At 53.6% G+C, this 22,704-nt stretch overlaps 2 protein-coding genes across 23 annotated transcripts in view; one reads left to right on the forward strand and one right to left on the reverse strand.

Annotated features, from left to right (window-relative positions):
• RALGPS1 (Ral GEF with PH domain and SH3 binding motif 1) overlaps positions 1-22,704 on the forward strand; it is a 333,379-nt gene that overhangs the window by 198,909 nt on the left and 111,766 nt on the right. The window lies entirely within an intron of this gene.
• The window catches only part of ANGPTL2 (angiopoietin like 2), a 33,283-nt gene continuing 14,240 nt past the window's right edge, over positions 3,662-22,704 (reverse strand). The window contains exons 3-5 of one of the 2 annotated variants that reach the window (XM_005660427.3): positions 9,595-9,788; positions 7,653-7,923; positions 3,662-5,487 (exon numbers count right to left, since the gene is read on the reverse strand). In XM_005660427.3, the coding sequence (XP_005660484.1) occupies positions 5,288-5,487; positions 7,653-7,923; positions 9,595-9,788 (665 nt within the window). In that variant the 3' untranslated portion in view covers positions 3,662-5,287. 2 annotated transcript variants of the gene reach the window in all.

Consider the following 22,704-nt stretch of genomic DNA (forward strand, 5'->3'; position numbering starts at 1 on the left):
AGGGCCCATCTGATGTGGCCGGGTCCACTGGAACCCAGAGCTGGCGCCCCATGGGGGTTCCAGTTGTCCAAAGCACTCACACTCTGTCTTCTTCCCCTTTCCTGTCTTCTCTCCCTTTTTGATGCTGCTTCTTCCGAATTTCCCTTCTGGGCATCTCTGACTCAGCTCCCCTCATGGGGTAGCTTTTCCTCCAGCCAACCACTTATGCCCCTCCCTTGGTTCTCAGGCTTCCTGCACTGCCCCCACCCCACGTCCAGGCCACCCTCTGGCTCCTAGGAACCTGTGTCCTGGCCTCCCCCCTGGCCTCTGGCATCGGCAGGCTGGCCATTTGCTCCCAGTGCTGTACCGTTTCTCATTGCTCTCTGCCTCCAGCCCACAGACTTGAGGCGTGAGTCAGATGGTAGTGCTTATGCTCGTTCATGCCAGGCTCTTTGGATGCTTCCTTGAAGTTCCTCTCACTTGATTTAGGGAGGTGGGACACCCACCTTCCCTGCGGTGGTGGCAGTGATTCATCCCCCCGCCCTAGGACACTTTCTCTGCACTTCTTAGGCAGGCTCCAGGGGGGCCATCGGCTAACGCTGCAGAGCCAGTCGGGGCACCCCCTTGCAGGAATGGTCTTGCACTTGCTCCAGAAGGTGGGAGCTCTTGGCAGCTATTAATTCCTTAGCCTTTTGCATCTCAGATAAAAGTGAGGTAGAGAGAGTGCCCGTTTAACATTTAGTTACTCTTAAAATGTTTAATCCATGGAGTTCCCGTCGTGGCGCAGCGGAAACAAATCTGACTAGGAACAGTGAGGTTGCCGGTTCGATCCCTGGCTTCCCTTAGTGGGTTAAAGATCTGGTATTGCCGTGAGCTGAGGTGTAGGTCCCAGACGCGGCTTGGATCTGACGTTGCTGTGGCTGTGGCATAGGCTGGCAACCGTAGCTCTGATTCGACCCCTATCCTTGGAACCTCCATGTGCTGCAGGTGTGGCCCTAAAAAGCAAAAAAAAAAAAAAAAAAAAAATAAAGTGTTTAATCCAGTTCTCTAGCTCTCTCTTACTATACCCGAGAGTCGTTACCAAACTGTATAAAACATATGAGGTGCTCTTAGAAGATTAGGGAGGGCCCTTGAAAGGCTCCCAGAGAGCCTCTGTGGATTATGAGCATCCTGGATTCCCATTCCCCATGTTTTCAGTAGTTCAGAGGTTTCTCTTTCAATCTTGCTCAGATTAGCTAGATTTGGGAAGGGGTCACGTCCAGGGTCACTTGCTTGGGGAATATCTCTGTGCTATTGCCATGCTCCTCACGTGAGCCCAACAGGTGCGTGCCCTCCATCAACCAAGGTATTAGCCCAAACCAGGCCATGGGGGGTTGGCTGGGGCAGGGGCAAGTCCAGGTTCACTGACTTCCTTCTGGGTCTGCAGAGGCACTCACGTGGAGACCTTAGTGATGGGAAGACCCCAACGACTGTAGCCCTTAGCCGTCGCTGGGTGGGATGGGAGAGGAGGAGGCGTGCTTTTGTGGGCTGGGGGCCCAGCGCTGCCGGGCTCTTTGCTGGCAGGTGGAGCAACTCCCTGGGCACCAGGCTCAGTGTCCTGAGCACAGCTCTCTCGTCTCCCTGTTCTCGCCTTTGATGCTATTGGTTTGGTAAACTGCTCCCCTTCCCCCATTTTACTCCAGAGAGAGTGGGTTCCACAGCTCTGGTGCGTTATTCCTTCCTCTCCTTCCATGTAGCCAGGGTATGGTTTGACCAAGACTTAGGTTAGGGTGTTGGGTGAGCAGAGGTTTGAGAAGCAGGGGTGCCCTGCCCTGATATTGTTTGGTTCCCAGCCAGTTTAGGAAGAGGCTTGCTTCCTCCCTGTCCAGGGGACTTTCCAGAGCTCTGTGCTTTGGGGTTTGGACACAAGACCAGTGACCGGTAAGGTTGGGCTCTGCTGTCCTTTGCCATTAATCCTCGCGTCCAGCGCACCCCACTCCAGGTGTGTGGGGAGTGGGGGGTGCCTATGGTCTGGGCCAGGATTGAGATGTTCTCACCTAACAGTATCCAGATTCCACCGTGAACCCCAGAACTGACTAGGGGTTTGGGAGAAAGGAGTCAAGAGCTCATACTTAGTGCCTGACACCTAGAGCCTTCTGGATTAACTCCTGCTGAGGCGTTTTTACCAGCACTCTGGCGGTGAGCCTCATTCTCTCCCGTTCTGTGAAGTGAGAACAGCCCCTCCTGCACAGACTGCTGCGAGGTCCCCTAAGGAGGCCTAGGTCCGGTTCCCAGCACAGAGCAGACTTCAGCGAACACCAGTCTCTCCACACTACAACTTTGCTAGAAAAAGCTCCCGTATGGTAGCATTGCTTGATCGTTTGCAAGAGAGAGCGGGGAATCCAAAGGTTTAAGTGCATTTAAAATTTTGATACATACATTGACAAATTTCTCTTCAAAAATATTGAATCAATTTATACTTTCATCCAGAGTAAACAGAGCACATATTTCTCCATTCCCTCGTCCATGTGGAGACTGGCTTCTTTCGTCTTTGCCAATCCACCAGCCGTCATGTGATGGTTTATGCTTGATTTAATGTACTTCTTTGGTGATTGCTAGGGTTGGCATCTTTTCTTGTTTACTGACAATTTGTGAGTGTTTGTGTGCTTTACCAAGTTTTCTATAACAATGTTTGTTTGTTTGTTTCTTTCTTTCTTGGGCCACACTCTCGACATATGGAAGTTCCCAGGCTAGGGGTCGAATTGGAGCTGGAGCTGCCAGCCTGCATACACCACAGCCACAGTAATGCAGGATCCAAGCCGCATCTGCCACCTATACCACAGCTCACAGAAACGCTGGATCCTTAACCCACTGAGCGAGGCCAGGGATTGAACCTGCATCCTCATGGATACTAGTTGCATTCGTTACCACTGAGCCACAATGGGAACTTCTTATATCTTTCTTAGTTTGAAAGAGTTCTTCCTGTATCATGAATATTAATCCTGTATTTTTCTCTTGTTTAATATTTGCTTTTCAATCTCGGTCATGTTTTATTTTGTTTTGTTTTTCAGAGGGCAAAAAATTGGGGATTTTCTTTACTCCTACCCCTTGGTCTTTTCCTTTACGGTTTGGGGGCGTCCCATCAGGTCTAGAGACGCCTTCCTTACCCACAGATTTGTTTTACAGGAAGGTGGTACTGGCAGCTAGTGTGGAAGTCAGATCGGAAAGAGGGGGATGAAGGCATGGGCTCCTGCCCTGGTGGAGGCGCCTGCTGTCGTGGTTGAGGGAGAAGGGAGGTGGGTCTGTGCCAGGCAGAGATGAGGGCTTGCAGGGAGGGGGCGGGTTGACCTTGGCAGGGGGAAGGGGGAGTCCTTGTTTTTGACCTGAGCAATTGAGTAGGTGGTGCCATGTGAAGAAATGGGACCCGACCTGGGGAAAGATGTCTGTGGTGTCGACTGCACCGCCTGTGTCCAGCGGAGATGTTCAGGACACGGCTGGACATGAGGAGATGGGGCTCCAGAGAGCCATCTTGGCCTGAGGTGCTGCTGGGGTACTCCTGGGGGCACAGGTGGGCACCAGAGGCAGGGAGAGTGTGAGTTCAGTGCCGTGGTGGATGTCCCCGGTGCTGAATTTCCTGGCTCTACTCTGAGAGGCTCTGGTATCGGAGGTCCCAGGAGGGCATTCTAAAGCAACAAAACGCAGTGTGGATACATCCAAACAGCACGGATGGCTTTTATTGCAGATTTGTGTCATTACAAGGATAATCTGGGAATATATTAAAAAACAAACAAACAAACAAACCCTCCCTTTTATGTACACAAAACGTGCTACATGGTACACTTTGTGAGACTGCTGAGGTAATAGGCACACAGCCAGACGCGGACAGTACCAAACGTTCCAACATCTCGCACGCCCCGACCCACACGCCCTCCGGGAGGGTCTCACCTTCTCATTCATCCCTCGCTCCCTGCTTGGCAAGAGTTCCAGCAGCACTGAGCCTGCCGCTTCGTGGCCAAGAGGATTCAGAAAGCCACCGTGCTGCTGTGGACCGAAGGGGTCCGTGGCCCCTGGTTATTCAGTAACTCAGACAAGGGGGCCGCTTCTCATTTCCTGGCACCTGTTCTCCGGGGAAGTGTAGTTTGGAGACGGGATGTGGACTCTAGTCGGCCTGAGAGCCCAGGACCTTTGGTCGGTAGCCTTTTGGGGCCCCAGTAATTGGATGATGACTTCTTTTCACTTGAATATCTGCTGGCAAGGGAGGTTATCATTTCTCTGAAAGTTAAAATGACAGGTAGGCTAAAGTGTGACTAGAAGAAACAAGACTGCAGGTACCATTATCCGTGGGACCGATAGCTTTGGGGCCTGAGTTTCCCTTTCCTGGCCACATGGAGTCCAGACTATTTTCTACTCAGAGGCTAAGGAATTTTGCCTGGAGAGGAAGCACAGGGGGACAGAAAAGGTAAGGGGTACATAGGCAAGACGGAGAGAGAGCAGAAGAGGTGCCTAGAATACGAGTGGCCCAAGACCGAGGCACGGAAGGCACTTCACGAATGGCGTTGAATGAACGGGCAGGTGGATGGATGGATGGATGGATGGATGGAAGCATGGATGGATGGATGGGTGATGAAAAGTCCTGAGAACGAGGAAAGGTGTAGAAATGGAGAGGGACGGGGATTTTGAAATTGGATTAGATGCCAAAAGGAGATGTTAAGAGTGGAAGTTGGGAACCCCTAAGCGAGAGGACAGCCCTTAGACATTCCTGGAAGAATCCAGGCTTGTGATGCCAAGGATTACTCTTTGAATTGGAGCTACTACAGTCCACGATCTGTTCTTAGGCTCAAGGAACACAGCATGAATGAAATGCCCTTCTCCTAAGAGCAGAGCTGTTGTTAACAGCCTCAACATCTGAGAGTTGAATATATGTGTATTTAGGCAGGTAAGGCAAACCTGTATATGTATCTAGATATATGACACGTGTATATATCTAAATGCATATATGGAGGACACACAAGTGCACGAGGTTGGCCCACACACCGTGTCTATTATGAAGGTATTTTGCAGTTGTGTTTTTATTGTAAGGACTTAATTTATTTAAGGAAAGACTTGTCTGCCATCCTGTCCTGTCTGGAAACGTGAGGGGCTGTCTGACGTGGAGAAAAGTAGCAGGGACCGAGAATACCGAATCGATTCAGTTCCATTATCTGCTGCAGTGACTTGGGAGAACAGTCCAGCGTCCGGTCCTCCTGGCCTCGAGGTGCTCTCCGCGCTGGGGTCAGCAGGCCGGCCGGCAGGCTTCTGATGGCCACGAGAGGTCAGGAGGGGAGCCGGCCTAGTGGAAGGTGTTGGGGTTGGGCCGTATCATCATCACCACTTTCTTGAGCGAGTAGGAGCCTCCTCGGAACTCAGCCCAGTACACTCCATCCTGGTAGCGGCTCCGGTAGTGACCCCCGCGGTACCAGACCCCGTTGAGGTTGGAGTGGGCACAGGCGTTATACCACCAGCCGCCCTTCTGGTAGTGGGCACAGTTTCCTGCGGGATAGAGAGGATGAGACCGTCTCAGGGAGCAGGTTTGACCTGTGTCCGCTGCTCGCTGGGGGCTTCGGCGGGACCCCTCTGGGGGCATTTGGCACGAGAATGCTTGAGAGGCAATGGGGTTTCAGAGCTGCTCAGACCTTCCTTCTGACGCATGAGCCATGAGATCTTGGGCAAGCACTTAATCTTGTCCAGCTGCCCAGTTCTCATAGTGAAAGAAGGATGAAGGCCATGCCCTGCACAACATAGGACCATTGTGGGAAATGAGTGAGGCCACGTCCTCGCCCCGGGCCCCCTGTGAGGCCGCCTCCTCGCCCTGGCTTGCTGTGGGCTGTGGAGGAAGCATCCAGAGAGGCCTCCACAGCCCGGGTTTGAATAGAAGGCGGAAATGACCTGAGGCGGGCGGGGGAGAGGGCCAAAAGGTTTTCTTAGGAATTTTTTGAGTTTAAACTATTAGGTGGAGAGTCTTTATAGAACGACAAAGGAAGTATTCCTCCCCAGCCTGTATTCCAGCCCCCAAAATTTTTTTTTCACAAAAGCAAGATATTTTCATAAAGTTGTTGGCATCATCCTATCATGCTGGATTTTGCTGCCAAGGACAAGCAGTTCGGAACAACAGTAAATGTGTGGGCAAGGTATGAGCAGGCGTGCAGGGCATTACCCGGCCCAGGAAGGAGAGGAGGGACCCCCATCGGGGGATGGGCTGCCCAATCAAGTGTTGGGGTTTGGGGGCCCGATGGCCTAGGCAGTTCTGCTCCAGAAGAGGCCCTGGGCTGAGGTGAGGAGGGGGCCAGCTGAGGCAGAGAGCGGGGGGGAGGCTCAGCCCGAGGCACCCCAGAGTCCCCGCAGCCCAGGTTTTCCCAGAGTTTTTCTCTGGCTCCTCTGGGTCCTGATGGGAGGCTGCAGGGTCTAAAAGGCAGCGCTGGATTTGGAGGGCAGGGCCCCCCCACCCCCGCACAGCACGGCCAGCTTGCCCTGCATGCCATCTCGCCGTCCACCAACTGTGCTGCCAGGCAGCCCTGATGGTTGGGGTCACAGAGCAGTCTTCTCCCTGCTCCCCATAATGGCCCTCAAGAGGTGCTGTGACCAGCCCCTCTGTCCCCAGTCTGACCAGCTCTGAGGGTCACCTTCCTGCCCCGCTCTTCCTGAAGCCTGGGCAGCCCTGGCCTAAGAAGCCACACCGTGTCCTCGGCAGGAAGGCCTACTCCTTGAGCAGGAAGTAGACAGGGGTGTGGGTGTTTCCCCCAGTGCTGTGTGAACAGCCTGCGCCCCGGAACCTAGGGTGGGGACCCCTCCCCTCTCAGTATGCGGGCAGCCAGGCTTGCCTCAAGGTCAGGGACAGTCCTCAATGGGGAGGGGTGGCCTTGAGATTGGGACTGAGTGGGGGCCTATGAGAACAGAGAGCCTGGGCCTAGAGGCGCAGCGAGGCCTCACTGACTTTGCCAGCCAGCGAGGGTCCACAGTTAATGAGCTGCATTAACTGTAGGGGGTTGATGTCTGGATGCAGGGCTGGGCTGTCTGTGCCTCTTACAGTTTTCTGTTTTCTCCCTTGTCTTTTATTTCATAAGGACCTGGGTTTGAGGCTTGTAATCTTGCACAAATGGCTTCATCTCTCCACCTGCTTCCTCTCAGTAGCTCCCTGCAGCCCCGCAGTTACAGTCCGTGCTGGGGATGGACCCACACGGAGCCCTGACCCTGCCAAGTCCCAGGCGGAGCCCTTGAGTGCATTCTCCCCACCTTGTCACGCCCTGCTGGGCAGGGAGCGGCCTTCCCTCCAGGTGTGGCAACAGGCCCAGAGAGGTTGAGCGGCATGGGCACAGGCACGCTGGAGGTTGGGCAGCACAGTTACCCAGGGAGCCCAGGGGGACAGGGAGCAAGGCAGAGCACAGCCCAGTTCCATGTCCAGCTTGGCCCAGGGCGGCCCTCAAATGTGATTTGCGCACCATTTTACCTTCCCCTTTTGTAAATGTCACTCTGACCCAGTCTTGCAAAAGGGATCTCTGGGCCGTGGGCAGAGGCGTGGACCCTCAGGGGACAGGGACTGTGTTGGTTGGCCGGGCTCTGGGATCTTCCCGTTCCCAGGCCTGAGAGTCAGTCAGAGGCTCACTTTGATTGGCCTCTTTCCCCCGCCCTGCACCTGACCTTGACTCCACGGGTCCTACCTGTGTAGACATCATGGTCTCTGTCCAGGGTGGTGAATTGCTTGCCATTGTGCCAGGTGAAGGAGTCACCAGCGTTGCCATGGTAGCGCCCCAGCCGAAGTTTATAATACTCGCTCTCAGGCTCCAGGCGGAAGCTGGCATATTCGGCAAAGACCTTGCGGCCAGACCAGTCCTCCATGGTCACCAGCAGTTTGTAGTTGCCTTGGTTCGTCAGCCAGTAAATGTTCTCCAGGCCCAGCCAGTACTCGCCGTCAATGTTCCCAAACCCTTGCTGGGGGAAACAGAGGCACGCATCAGTGAGGACGGTGCAGTGCGCTCAGCCAGCAGGGCCCCGCTGTCAGCTGCTCGGCGCTGGACGCAGGGGCCCGGATGCCACTTGATGAGTCACTTTGCCTGTCTGAGCCTCAATCATGCATCACCCAAGACTATTTAGAGAGTGCCTGCTGCATGCTAGGCATTGTGTGAACATGGGGGATGCTGTGTCACCTTCCCCCTGACCCAGGGTTGCTGGAAGGACATGTAATATGGTAACCTGAGAGCCCGGCATACAGTAGGCATGCACCATGGCTTCCTTGGACAAATCCTTTACCTTCCTTCTCTGAGATTCTGTTCCCTTCTCTGGGGAGGGGCTGTGTGTGAGGGTCCCATGTAAACCAAGCACCAGACAGGTGTGAGCTGTGACAAACACATGCCACATCCACCAGGGCTCTCTCCTAAGTCTAAAATCTAGTAAATTTGTTATCGTTCTTACATGTAGTTTTGGGCATCATCAGCCAAGTGCTGACCACTTGAAATCTTAAAAATAGATGGAGTCATTAACGATAATAATAGCTAGTATTTAGTGAGTACTTAGGATGAACTAGCGCTGGTATCAGAACTTTCCATAGATTCTTTCAGGAACCCTCATGTCAGTTCTGTGAGCTACGTATGTAGAGTCACAGGGTCACAGAGCAGGTGAGGGTGAGCCAGGATTTGAACCAAGAACCCAGACTTAACCAGTCTGCCTACTGTTCTAAGGAAGAGAATGCGGAAAGGAGGCGGACGTGCTAAGAAGTGAGTCTCAGGAACCCCTCAGTGAGAGGGCCGAGGAGGGGGAGAAGAAAGCAAAGGCACAGGCTGGTCAGGAGGTGGCCCAGGGGACAGGCAGGCCAGGAACGGGGCACAGAGAGCCACACGTGGGTGTCCTGGTGCAGGCCATTTGCAGGCTTTGCAGGTGTCAGCGGCATAGGCTGTATTCAGTGCTCTGCCCCTTCCTGTCTGCAACCTTTTCCTCTGCAAACTGCGTCCATGCCGGCTCTCCCTCCTGGGGCTGACGGGAGAGCAAAGGCGGTGACAGGCGGAAGCGCCCAGGGCAGTGCCTGGCGTGTGGCAGTAGCAGTGAACTGAGCTGTCCTCGCCGTCCTTGGTACCACTTCTTTGTCCCAGGAGGGAGGTGGGTGTGGGACCGAGCCCTGGAGCCTTTCCTTCTACCAGATGAGCATTCAGCTCCCTGGGAGTTGGGGCCCAGAGGATGACCCTGGAATCAGGACCTACGCATTCCCGCTGTTCCCCCCAACAGGCCGAGTGGGAGATCCTCCCAGGGACTTGGCCCTTCTGGGCTGAGAACAGGTCTTCCCCTTGGAACCCCCAGCTGCGAGTAAGGTGCTCCCCATACCTGGGCTGGGGTGAGGGGCGATTGCACCCCAGACGTTCTGAACTCCCGCCCTGTCCCTGGGGCATTTGCAGGCTGGACCCCCTGCTCTATCCTGCCGCTGTTGCCGGGGGCGGGGGGTGGGGCGAGGGAGGGAGCTGCTGGTCCTCACCGCCCCTGGTGGGCTGGCCGAAATGGCCCTGTTGGTGTCCTCCTCTCTCAGGCCACACGGGCCCTGACAGGTGGCACGTACCTGCCCTCCGAGGGCCCTGGCACTGGCTGCTCAGGCCTCTCGGGGTGGGCGGTCCTTACCTTGTACGTCTCCCAGTTCCTAAAGAAGTTGACGGAGCCATCCAGGCGCCTCTGGATGACGGTCCAGCCCCCGGGGTCGTGTCTCTGGTCGCACCACACCTGCATGAGGCGGTTGGTGTTCTCTGGCTTCACCAGGTAGATGGAGCTGGTGTCGTGGCCGTCCTCCAGGGCCTGCAGGCAGTCTCTCCAGGGGCCTGGGGACACAGGTGTGCATGCGTCACAGACCCCCCCCCCCAATGCCTGACCTCCCAGCCACTTCCTCCCTACCCCCACCCCCATGCACCCCAGGCTGCACAGTCTCAGGCAGGGCTCCGGCTGCAAGCCCCAGGCCTGCAGGGTGAGGGGACCGATTTCGGTTTGCAAGCTTGAGAAGTAATGTGAGGTAAAAACCAGAGCCCAGAACCGGGGGTCAGGACACCCAGATTCTGAGTACGCGCATTACCCCTGACTCCTGCACAGTGTGATTGGGCGAGCGTCTTACGTCTCCAAGTCCAGGTTGGAAGATCGTATTTACCTCCTAGGGGTTGTGCGGACTGCTGGGATCACGTGTGCGCAGTTCCTGGGGTGGTTTTTAAGTTGGTTATATTGGCAGAGAGAGAAGTGCGCCTGCTAAGAGGCAGCAGCGTGAGGCGGCAGCGTGCAGGCTCCAGCCGGTCAGCCGGCGGCTTGCTGCCCTTCCCGAGCACCTCCGCTGACCCCACGCCTGCCTTTCCAGTCACTGTGCTCAGTGACAGGTTTTTGTAAGTAAACTTCCATGGAGTCACAGGAGCCCAAGCAGTGCCCAGAATGTGTAGCCAGAGATTTCGAGATATTTCTGGGTTTCAGACACTGGCCTCCAAATACCTTTCAGGGGGAGCAAGTTCCCGTTCAGCTCCATCTGTATTTTCCAAAGGAAGCTCACCAAGGACCAGGTGCCCAGAGCTCATGTGCCAAGGTCCATGAGCTTCAAGGACGCTGTCCAGGGCACGTCCCAACCTTCTCTTCTAAATCTGAGACCAGATGGGTTCTGTGGTGGGTGAGCTCACTGAGCCTGAGCAACCGGGTCGGAAGGGATGGGTGTCTCTGGGAGTCTGAAAAGTACCCCTCCCCTACTTCCCCTGGCGGTTTCCTGTGTGCAGACATTGGTCACATCATAAGGAAGGTACAAACCGGAGTCACAGAGGGCCAGATAAGCCTGGATTCTTCCTTATTGATTTGAGGAAACTTCAGAAGTTTTTCAGGACTTAACCATTGCACTATGTATCTTAAAATAAAATAAATCGCCACACATAGCTTCATTCTCTTCAAAGCAGTCCTAAACTGAGAATGGTTAAGCCCAAAAGGCCTAAGAAAATTCCGCCTTGTTCTGCTAATGGGTATGTTTATTCAACAATTATGGAGTCCCAGCCTGGCAGGTATCGTGCTGGGCCACGGAAGCCAAGGGCAGGGTGGAGGTGGCTCTGATGCCCAGCCTGGGGAGAGCTGACCTCACCAGCCTTCTCTTGACCTGAAATCCTGTGGAACCCTCTCCCTTCCCTTCTGTGTGTGTGTGTGTGTGTGTGTGTTGTTGTGGCGGGGCAGGGGGTGGGGGGGGGGAGACTGGGGGGATGGGCAGGCATCAGCAGCAGGTGTATTTTGCTTTTCCTGTGTAGATCAAACTTCACATTCCTTCCTGGCTGGGACTGGGCTTGAATAGTCCACAGGTGATGGTTAAACAGGCAAAGGCTGGGTTTGGTCTTTGTTGAGACATCTCAAGTGGGCCTTTCCTGAGACCATATGGCTGTGTGTGAGCAGTCCCACCGGGACCCTGATGGCTCGACCCCTTGCCTCCAGTGCCCAGTGTAGCAGCGAGAGTGGTGGACATGGGTGCTCGCCGCTGACAGCTAACCCAGCTCCTTCCCTCATCGTCCAGGGCAAGGCTTCTCACCACTCACCTGCTGGCCAGCCCTCTTTCCCCCAAGGGATGGCTCAGGGCCCCAGGCACCCCCCAGCAGTAGATGTGACCTAAGCCGCTGCTTCCTTCTATGCCTTGTGCCTCTTCTGTCCTGGGAGGGGGAGCCAGACCTCCAGAAAGAACACTCACGAAGGAGAAAAAGGTTTTGGTTGTGTTCAGCCCACCGCCCCAAGGGACCAAGGCAGAGAATGGGCGTCTGTCCCTGACAGCTGGAGCAGAGCACGGGGTGGGCGTGGGGGCCTCCGGCTCGTTACCAAGTCAGAAGCACAGGAGAGGCCGCTCGATGCAAAGACTGTGACAGAAGATCCGGCAAAAGCCGGCAGAATAACGCCCACTGCACACAGCAGCCAGACCTCTTGCTGCGGAGCCGCGGAAAGGCTCCGAGGATGGCAGGTCAGCCTCACAGCTCCCAGCCTGCGCTGCTGGTGTGGGTTCCACGCATTGTGCCAGCTTTACATTCGACATTTCTACAAAGGGCTGTTTTTAAAGGACGAGTGTTTATAAATATTTGGGGACCACCAGTCCCTCTAAGAATTTGGAGACGCTCCAGGCCGTCTATCCAGAAGACACACAGACACACAGTTTTGCTTATAATCAGATGGTAAATGGACCTCCCAACCCCTGATTAGGAAACCCCATCTCGAGGAGAGGCTTGACTGGAGTGGGGCCAGTCATAAAATGTTACTAGCCAATGTGCTGGGCGTTGACCGCGTGCCCCATCTGTGCATCTATAAACGAGGTCTTCCTGACACATCTGCCAGGTAGCCAGTAGTCTCTGCACTTTACAGATGAGGAACCTGGAGCGTGGGGACGTTAGGTGACACTGTTGAGGCCCCGTGGCCAGTAAGGGCAGGTACGGTATCTGAGCCCAGGTCATGGAACAGAGCCTGGACTCTAAAGCTCTCTTCTTTTTCCCCAAACAGAGTGAACTCCAGAGTAGCAGGCTTCTCTCTCTGTCCCTACAACTATTTTTTATCTTTGCCAGTCAGCCAGGTTAAAAAAAAAAAAAAAGAATTTATAATTTTTTCTTTGTCAAGCTGTTGTGCCTTTTTAAATCTTAATTTTTTTTTTCGATTCTTACCTTTCAGTGTACTTTGCCCATTTTACAACTATTTTAGTGTCTCTTATAATGTAGAAGTTTTCCTTTGCTTTTCTCAATCATGGAGTAAGCGCAAAATAGTGTAGGCATGTTTAGTATTTTCTGCTGTTACTGAAAAGAGTCTCCCTGTGTCTCCCGCAACGTGCACATCTCATGGCCCTGAGGACCCATTACCTCCCATCGAGAACACCTCCAGGCAGTTACCCCTCAGATACCCTTGTAGAGACTCCAGAAGATCTCCCGCGTTCAAACACTTTGCCTTCCCTCGCATAAAAGGCACCAGTGGCAAAGGTCAGAAAATTAAGCGATGGGTCAAAACTAGTCGGCAAAAGACATCGCGTTGAAAAGTTGGCAGCAATAAGATGATAACGTAGCAGGAAGTGGCAGCAGTAAGATTACCATGTAGCTCCATTGAAGCGGCTGAGTCGAAACATCCTGCTTTGATGAGAAACCTCTGTCACATATACGTGATGCCGTCGTGGGGGCCGGGCGAGGTGTCGGCCTTCGACTAAGGAATCTATGGAGAACGTGTGTGCGAGGGACAGGACCCCAACCTTGGAGCCAGGAGCCCTCGGCTCAAAGCTTGGTGGCCATATCACTTGGAAGTGTGACTTGGGTGGGTCCCCACTGAGTCTCAATCTCTTCTGGAAACCGAGGGAAAGAACCCCCCTGTTCGGAGGGTCTCTCGAACACAGCACCCAGCACGAGGCTGACCAGGGTGCTTTCTTCCTTGCCTCTGACAGATGAAAGATGATAGTTTTGAAGCTGTGGCTCCCTCCATCCCCCATCTTTACACCAGGGGCCGTGCTTGCTTTTGGATTTCGAAGTCTAAGATTATTTACTGATAGATGTTTTCCATAAAGGCATATTTGAAAGTCCGAAGTTCAGTGGAGAGGGCCACAGAGACGTATCGGAGTGAAGAACGGAAAGCTTTTTTGTCAATGAAACTGCACCTTCGGTGCGCTGTGGGTAGGGCCCCCCCCTTGAAGCAGTGCGGAGTCCCTGCGCCTGTTTCACTTGGCACTCCTTCTGAAAGGGCGGCCGTGCCCAGAGCGCCAGGCCAACACTCACTCGGCGGCACCAAGGCTCTGAGTGCAGCGAGCGCCCCGACCTCGTCTCTGTAAAGACGGTATTTCCCCTCTCGGTGGAACTGTAGCCAGCACGTTCCACGTGAAGGGAAGTGCAGCGGCCTCGGCCCAGCCGCGTGTGCGTGGCTCCCCAGGGGAGCAGCAAAGACTGTGGAAGTCACACGCAACCTGGAGTCCAGAGGCCTTGGGGAGGCGGGATGGTGACGATGGGAACAGAGTCTACGGGTCTCGGTCCCCAAACCCCAGTGTCTGGTGAGCATTGGAAGTGATGGGTTTGGGTACCCAAGTCCCCTCCTTGTTCTCTTCCTTTGCTGGGGTTCTTGGCTGAGGGATCAGGCACCCAGGCCACCTTGCCTCCCAGGAAGCCAGGAGCCACTCCTGCTGGCTGATCCGGGGCTCAGCACCCCTAGTGCAGACCTTTCTGGTAAAGCTGAGTTACCAGCTTCAGTCTGACTCACCGCCCAGGCCCCAGAGGAGAAGTGGGCTCACCAACTGCATCAGTTTTCAATGCAGTCACCCCTCTACTAGGGAGACGCAGCCCCGTGAGCGTCTGACCAGGCCGACTGGCTGTGAGGTCAGGAGCTGAGAAATCCACCGGGGCCTGTGTGGGCCCAAGTGACACCTCTGCTCCCTGCTGCGCCTGAGGCTCAGGGAGAGGGACAGAGCCCTTCCAGGCTGCAAGCTGGCCTAGACCATGCAGCTGGCCAGCTCTCCGACAGGCCTCTCTACCTGCTAGGCCCACGTCTCCAGACGTGACCACCTGAGGCCGCACGGAGGACCCTGAGGCCTGTGGGAAATGTTCTGCGAAGTTTGGGTCCAGACGAGGGCACTGGGGAGAGGCCTCTGTGATACCGTCCAGAAGCACCGCTTTTGTGTGGGGACCAGATGCTGTCTCCACTTATTCTCACTGATGATCTGTCTCCAGCAAGGCTTCTGGCCACTCCATGAAACACTTTGCTACCAGGGGAAATGAATAGTTGTTAACTGGATCTGAATCGCTGACTCAATCATCTGAACACCCGGGCACGTGGACTGCTCAGGTGTGAGCCTTGCTCCGGCAGCATCAGGACCCGCTGGGCGATCCTGGTGAGGGCAGGAGGGCAGACACCCAGGCGTGGGGATGGAGGCGCAACCCTGTGAGCTGCTCAAGTCTCATTGATCCAGGAGTCTGGGGAAATCATATTTCAGTTATGAACATATCTGCTCTATATCAGTCACTGCTTTTCAGTGAACCACAGCACAAAATGGTAAAACCTAACACAGGAACAGCTGGTATGTCCCCAGAGCCATCCCAGGCAAGTTCCTGCAGCCTCAGAGCTGATGTTCTGAGTATCACTGCTGGCCCTTTCGGTGAAAGGGTCCAGATGCTTATGCCTACTGTTCAGGCCCTTTAGGTCCTCAGACAATGGGCATGCTGACGAGCTTTGTAGGAATTTATGACAAGTGTTTGAGGCCTAAAACAATGTGATGGCTCTAAAATATGAAAAGAAAACTGAAACAATATAAATTTAGAAGTACATATAATTAAATTTCTATAAATTGTAACATCTTGTCAATTTCATTAATTGTTAAATTTAGTCTTCGTAAAAAGTTATTACTTTTGAAAACAATTTGTGGGTTAGGTTTTTCTCACTTCCCAAGAATTCCTGAATATGCCTGATGTTTGTCAAGAAATCAGAGCCAACCATAAATTGTGTTGCTCTTGGCCAAATAATTTCAAACACAAAATTATTAAAAACCCTTTCAAAATTTTTAACCACAAAAGTTATATTAGATGTGTGAGCTGGGTGTCTTCAGTGTACTTGGTACATTCTGAGGCCTCCCCAAATAAAAGCCCCATGGAGAGCCTGAAATGACCCTGTTTCGCCGGTTTGACCTCAGGATAAACAGAGAGTGCATTATGGCTTCCCAAAGAACACTTTCAAAAGCACTGTGCCCATCCTGGGTTTCCGCCCGTACCCTCGGGCAGGGGGAGAGACGGGGACTTTAACGTGATTTTTGAAAAGGGGCTGTGGGGGCTCCCTGTGCTCAGAGGCCAGCAGCTCCCCGAGGCTCCGGGGCTCCCGGGGCCGGGGCGGGGGACACCCTGAGCTCCCAGCTGCAGCGATGAGACCGAGTGGTCCTGCTCGGGGGCGGAGACCCGCAGATCCCAGACGCGGGTGTTGCTGGGCTCCGCCCAGCCAGCCAGCCTTCTTTCCGAGGAAGGAGCGGCGTATGGGCTTGTTCTTGGGGAGCTGGTGTTGGCTTTGCTGATCACCTTTGACTTTTCCAAATGCTCACACACCCCTTTTCATAATCTTTTCTATAATTTCACTGGGGTTTGACCACAAGCCAACTGGTATGGAACTTCTAGTATTTCCTTCTTTTTCTGGAAACAGGACATTTGCCCAGCACCAAGCCTGATCCTCCTGATTTCATGATGCTGCTGGCAGTGGTTCTGGGAGCGTATCTGCCTGCCCCCTCCTTCCCTCCTTGAGGAAACCTTCCTCGGCCCCAGGAGTGCTGCTCCATCCTCCCCGGGGCCCCTGTGATGCCTCATGCATCTGTCTCTACCTGCAGGTAGTAAGAACGATGACGGCCACGGATCTAGCCTTTCACCTGCCCGGGGCTTTACATGCTCTTTTATTTCAGCCGCACAGGCCCCTGCAGTGTCGGGAAATGAAGGCTCAGAGAGATGCCATAACTGGGGTTGGGGGATGTGGGTTAGACCGTGGCCCTGCCTTCCTCACCCTCGTTCTCTCTCCTGCACGCTGCCACGGCTGTCATTCTGTGGTAGGGTCGATGGGGTGGGGGGGGAGTCTGTCTCCCCCCGAGACCGTGGGCTCCTCTGGGGCAGGAGCCTTCTCAGGGGCGTGATCACGTGTTGACCTTCGTGGTCGAGGCCGCCTCGCGCCTTCCTCCGTCTGCTGTCTCCTCACCCTGCGAGCTGCAGCCCCTTCGTCATCTTCACTCTGCCCTCTCCAGTTCCAGGGTCAATAATAACAAATCCATCGGGAGACAGGGACCCCACCACAAAGGGTAACTAACATCCAGACCAAAGCTTAGGAAAGGAAACCCGTCCCACGGGCAATCTGGACGTCTGTGGAAGAAAGCCTGCCAGCTCCGTCCAGGGTGGCGTCTGACGAGTGGATTTCCTGTCCTTTTCAGCGTTCCTCTAGCACGCCGCCTACGCTACCTTGATTTCAACAGTGGGAAGCTTTAAAAAAGCTAGTACATGTGTCATCAGCACAGTGTCTTTCTGTAGGTACAGTAATTTGGACTTCCGTTATTATATTCAAAAAATCTATTAAGGGAAAACCACTTGTTCATGTCTCAAAAAGGAGGCGCTAGAACACTCTGGGCCTGCAGCTCCACTGGCTCACCTCGAGGTGCAGGGCTGGGATCCTCGGGCTTAGGTCCAGCGTGCTTTTCTCCCAGAGTCATCACGGGGGCGGCCGGAGCGCTGCAGGGGCCGCAGGGGGACTGTCGCCTTCTTCCTGGGGAAGACCCCGCTGTCGCCGTCCTTCCTTGCGGCCGACAAGGACCACCGGGAAGCGCTCAGGGTTACGTTGACATGAGTGCACAGCCCCCTACGCTCAACAAACCTCACCAGCCTCGCCATAGACACCGTGGTATGACGCTAACTGAATTCTGCTTTCTTTGTCATCTTTTCTGGGGGAGCGTCTCAGGGTTATGGTACAATCCACTTCATAAATCCCCGCAGCCATCCATCTGTGTGACGAGGGAGCTGCCACAGAGGCCGACGCTCCAGGATTTTCTAGATTACGTCCCTTTTGCCAAGCGCCAAACTGTTGGGATTTCCAGGCCGCAAAATGCCAGCTCACCACTTGTAACAATAACACGTTAACGGTTTATCTCCCGGGGCTGCAAATGGCCTGAGAATTTAGCCGAAATGTTCTCCCTGGAAAACGCCTGAGTAATAGAGGCACGCCTGCCATCACCTGCTCCGAGGAACCCCAGGAAGGCGCGGGAGAAAGTGCAGCTAGAAGGAAGATGACCCAACTCGACCTGAAGTGGCTTTTGTTTATGAAGAAGCTAGCAAGGAATGCTCTTTGAAATATCACTGGATTACATAGTTCCCAATGAATGTGGGAGTCTTATTTTGCTCAGCGATAACATTTGAGAAACAAGACAGCATAGCGCAGTGAAAGCAGCACAAGGCCCTCCAAGCAAGAGACCTCGGGTGGGTTTTCCTACAGCCTCTGTGACCCTCAAGGCCAAGTGCTTGGTGGCTGCAGTCACCCTCACATCCCCACGGCGCCCTTCTCCAACCCCCTGCCAGGCCTCAGGCTTGGACCCCCGGTTGCTGGAGCTGATCTGCCCGGGGCCCAGCAGCTCTTACCCGGACAGACGATTGCTTGACCTCCAGAAGGTCAAGGTGGTCTCTATTTCAGACCACAGTCTAATGTGCGTATTTCCTACCTCGTGGGGGGAAATAAAACATAAAGGAGAGAAGTCCATCCAGGAAAACAGTCTTGTTCAAGTTGCTCGTGCCTCCCTGGCCGTGGACCATCTGTTGGGAGGGCGGGTGGTTTCTACGTGATGTCTGTAAAGCAGCATGGTTGCCACCGAGCATGGCCCCAAGAGCAGATGATGGTTAGTGACTTTTATATATTTAGGGTTCACATATTTAAGGAAATCAGGATTTCAGACTTCGTTACATGTTAGAATGCGGAGTAGAAGTTATCCCAGAGAATCTGTCTGGATTTGATGCAAATTAAATATCACATTTATCTGCAGCTTCAGTCGGGTCCATTTAGCGGAAGTGAGGTGCGGGTCACGCTTTCTGTGGCAAAGCTCTGTCTTTTGAGACACTCTGTAGTACACGCCTAACTTAATCCTGCTTTCTTCATCTCATGTTCACAGTGGTGATGCCTTCATTATCAGAACCATGAGAGTTTAATACAAAATCTGCCAAATCTACCCAATCTTTTACGTGGAGCTGCCTGGAACCTGGTACAGGAAAGAGTGATAGACTCAAGTCCCAGGCAGCTGCTGGCACCTGGCGTCAAGTCAAGCATTTATAGAGTGACTTTTACACCAGTTTCCCCTTAGCCTTTCCCTGGGAATGTGCAGTATCCCAGACTGGTTAAGACAGACGTGGGTTTGAGTCTTGGCTGAACCACTTGCTGTGTAGTCTCGGCCAAGTTGCTTAACCTCTCTGAAGTTACAAGTCTGGGGACCAGTGTTGGCTGTGCTGCTGCCAGGCTCTGAGACAGAAAGGCTATACCAGGGGATCCAAGACGCCCCTAGAAAGCTCTAATAATTTATGATTTTATGTCCCCTCCTTTATCCATTGAGAGACCAAACTGAACTGATTTTGTTTCTCCCAGGAGAGGAAACAGCTAGAAATGCCTACTCCTTTTGGTTTTTAAAGATTTGTTTCAGACAGGGCCTCGCTGTGGCCGCCGGTGATCATCCTGCCGTTTCTTCTCTGACCAGCCCCTAGGATGGGTGCATGGCAGGAGGGCCAGCATGCACATGGCAGTGCCCGGGCTGGGCTGGGGAGGCCCCAGGCCTCCCGGAACCACCTTGAGAGAAGGCTAGAGCTGAGGCTCCATGCCTCCTTTCCTTTGCCTCTTAGAGGGACCCCTGCAGCCTTCGTCTTTAACAGGCCTGAGACGTGTGTGCACAGGGCACATCTGCGCAGGAGAAAGGGTGCAGAGGAGGAGGGAGGGCGGCGGTTGCCGGAGAGAGGGCCACAGGTGGGGCCATTCGGCCCAGGCCTCCTCACAAGCATCATCCTATTGGAAATGCCCTTAGGTCTGGCCAGACCTGGGAGAGACAGGACACAACCCAAGGGAAGCCAGGAGCTGCCTGGGCCTCCGGCGCTCAGGCTCCCAGCAGCCTAGGCCTGGCCTGGGGCCAGCCTGTTACCATCTGGCTGGAAACACGCTGGTGAGTGCAGCTTTAGATAAGTGACCATGGCTCCCTTGGTCCCCTGGGGAGGGTGTGTGGTGGGCTGAGCAGCCCCGACAGTGAGGAAGAGAGCGGATGGCTCTGAGGCTGTGGAATGAAAGGTTTAGAAGCTGCCAAGGCTTGAGTGCAGAGGTGTTTAATTGCAGAAGTGTTTCTGGCTGAGTGACGTCCCCAGAACAAAGAGTCTGTTGGGCCAGAGCACAGAGGAAGGTTTTGTCTCCTAAGACCAGAACCTGCCCCCAAGCTCTCAGAACAGGCCTGATAAGAGATCTCTGCTGATTGGCTGCAAGGGACCATCTGCCGTTTCCTCCAGCTTAGTCTGACACTAGAAAGGGCAGGCCCTTCAAGTCCTCCCTCCAGGCTCTGCCTGCCTGCCCTGCCCCAAGCTTCTGCAGCCAGGTGCTCTGTCTCGTGGGGTAAAGCCTTGTGTGGGAGCTCAGGGGTCAGATGAGTCACAAAGATTCTGCTACTAACAATTAGTGCCAACATTTGGAAGGGCTTTGCTTTAAAAAAAAAAAAGTTAAATTCTAGTACATTCAAGTTACCTCCATGGTAAAATCACTGCCGTTCCCTCCCACGCAGGTGTGCTTCCTTAAGTGGGAGAGAAAGGGGCTGGTGGCATGCAGGAGCCCTGGAATGCACTTGGTCCCTGCTGAACCTTGAACGTGAAGAAGCAGAGGAGCTGAACCACTCAAGGTGCCAGGATAGGGCCACGCCCCTGGGTCTTTGCCTGGACTCATCTCCACCAGGGACCCACTAGTAACTCAATTTCCCAACTCCCAAGTCCACCTGGAACCTCTTACAAATCCTTCAAGACTCAACACCAAAGTCCTTCTTCAGGCCAACTTGTTCCTTCTCCTCCACAACAGGCTCAGTCACACTACTTTAGTAGACTTCATGGACCAAATGCCCACAGGCCCTGGCAGGCCCCTCTGCAGACACTTGCCACACTGCGGTATGACCACAGTGCCCGCACGGCCCCCCGCGTTCCCGATTTGGGGTACTTTGTTGTGTTGGTCCCATAAATTCTAACACTGTACTGGAAATTTTGGCTTGGAGAGGTGCTTTCAGAGAAATCCTTTGTCAGAACTGATGTGCTGATTTTAGGGTCTAGAACTGATGGGCCCTGGATGGGTCCCAGTGCATTCATTACTCTGCCATCTCCCCCAGACTGAGTTCCCGGAGGTTAGGATGTCATTTTCACCTGCCCCAAGGCCAGCACCGTGACAGGCAGAGAGTAGGGGCTCAGCGATTGTTGGCAGCTCCACAAGGTGTAAAATCACACGCCTGATTGCACTGAGTTCCCTCAGCAATCCTGGGACGTGACTCTTACCCCCATTTTACAGAGAAAATTGAGCTCCGAAGAGTTAAGTAACTTCCTCATGAGCAAACAGCTAACCAGGGGTAGAGGCTGGATGCACACTTAGGCCTTTATTCCTGTGTTATGTATCTACCAGCTTAGTTCAAGCTCAGGAATGTTCTGAGATTGTTGCGTCAGATACCAGAGATGCTTAGGCAAGAAGGGATCTATTGCGTAACCATCGCCTGTCTCACATCAGAATCATCATATCATTCAGCTGAGCCTTCCTTTTCTTTCTTTTTTTTTTTTTTTTTTAACTTGGGCGCATTTTATCAAGACGTATTAGCAGACTCTGCCCTCTCTTTCGGAACTTCTGATTTAAAACAGACACGTGTACAGATGAACTAGTCGTCAGCTGTAGAATGCCAGAACTGAAAACAGACTGTTTTTTTTAATTACAATCTCCCATTTCTTTCTTTTCTTTCTTTCTCTCTTTCTTTCTTTTTTTTTTTTTTTTTTTTTTTTTTTTGCTTTTTAGGGCCGCACTCGAGGCATGTGGAGGTTCCCAGGCTAGGGGTCCAATTGGAGCCGCAGCTTCTGGCCTATGCCACAGCCACAGCAACATGGGATCCAAGCCGCATCTGTGACCTACACCACAGCTAGTGACAACACTGAATTCTTAACCCACCGAGCTAGGCCAGGGATCGAACCAGCAAACTCATGGTTCCTAGTCAGATTCGTTTCCGCTGCGCCACAACAAGAACTCCCAATCTCCCACTTCAGAATTAGGAAACCAAGACCAAAGACAACTCCTAGCTCCATGTGTTGACGCTTACTGTGGGCCCAGAACTATACTAACCACCTGTTTCGCAGTATCTTGTTAAATCCTCAGGTAGGCACGATTTCAATCCATCCCTAAGTGACGGATGGGGAAACTGAGGCTCTGAGTGGAAAGTGACTGGCCTGATGTCCCAGAGGGAGAATCAGAATTTGAATCCAGGTCAGTCAGTCTGCTCCAGAGCACAAGTCCTCAACCTGCACACCCAGGAGAGAGCTTTCCAGTGAGGTGCTGTGGCAGATGCTCTGCCCCTGCCGCCCTGCAGACAGTGCAGCCTTGTCTCTTGCACCCTTCTGCACTCAGGTTCAGCCCCTCTCTAGAATTAGCAAGAAACTACTCTTCCCAGTACGGGTGGTTATTTTCAGAAGTGTGGAATAAGTGTAAAACAAGATATTTTTGGTAAAACTATCTCCCTGCTTAAATAACGAAGTGTCTGACTTGGAGCAGATGCGAGGTTCGTTTTCGCAGAGACGAATCCAGGCCTCATCCGATAGCCCGTTGGGAGGGCTCGTGAGGTCCTGGATGAATGAGAGGCTGAGCTTCCGGGGGCCGGGCTCATGCTCCCCCTGGAGTGGGGATTCCCAGAGTGGAGAGTGCAGAGGGGCGTGTCCCAGCTTTCGAGTGAAAAGGCCTGAATCCAGACCCAGCCTGAGGATGCTACGCCTGTGAGCAAGTCACTCATCCTCTCGGTTAAGCTTCCCTAAGGAACTGCAGGGGTTAATGGCGTCCTACACACGGAAGTGCCTAGTGCCGGGGTCTTGGTCAGGATTCAGAACCTCCCAGCAGCCCCATCACTCCTCTGTAATGATGTGCCGAGAATTACCGTATTTAAGAGGGCGTGGAACCCTCATCGGACATTCTAGGCAGAAGCCTCTAAGGAAACGTGTGGGCTTTAGAAAGCCCTCCTTCCTATCCCGCAGCCCCTACAGCGTG

Source organism: Sus scrofa, chromosome 1 (genome assembly GCF_000003025.6).
Source record: "Sus scrofa isolate TJ Tabasco breed Duroc chromosome 1, Sscrofa11.1, whole genome shotgun sequence".
NCBI classification, from domain to species: Eukaryota; Metazoa; Chordata; class Mammalia; order Artiodactyla; family Suidae; genus Sus; species Sus scrofa.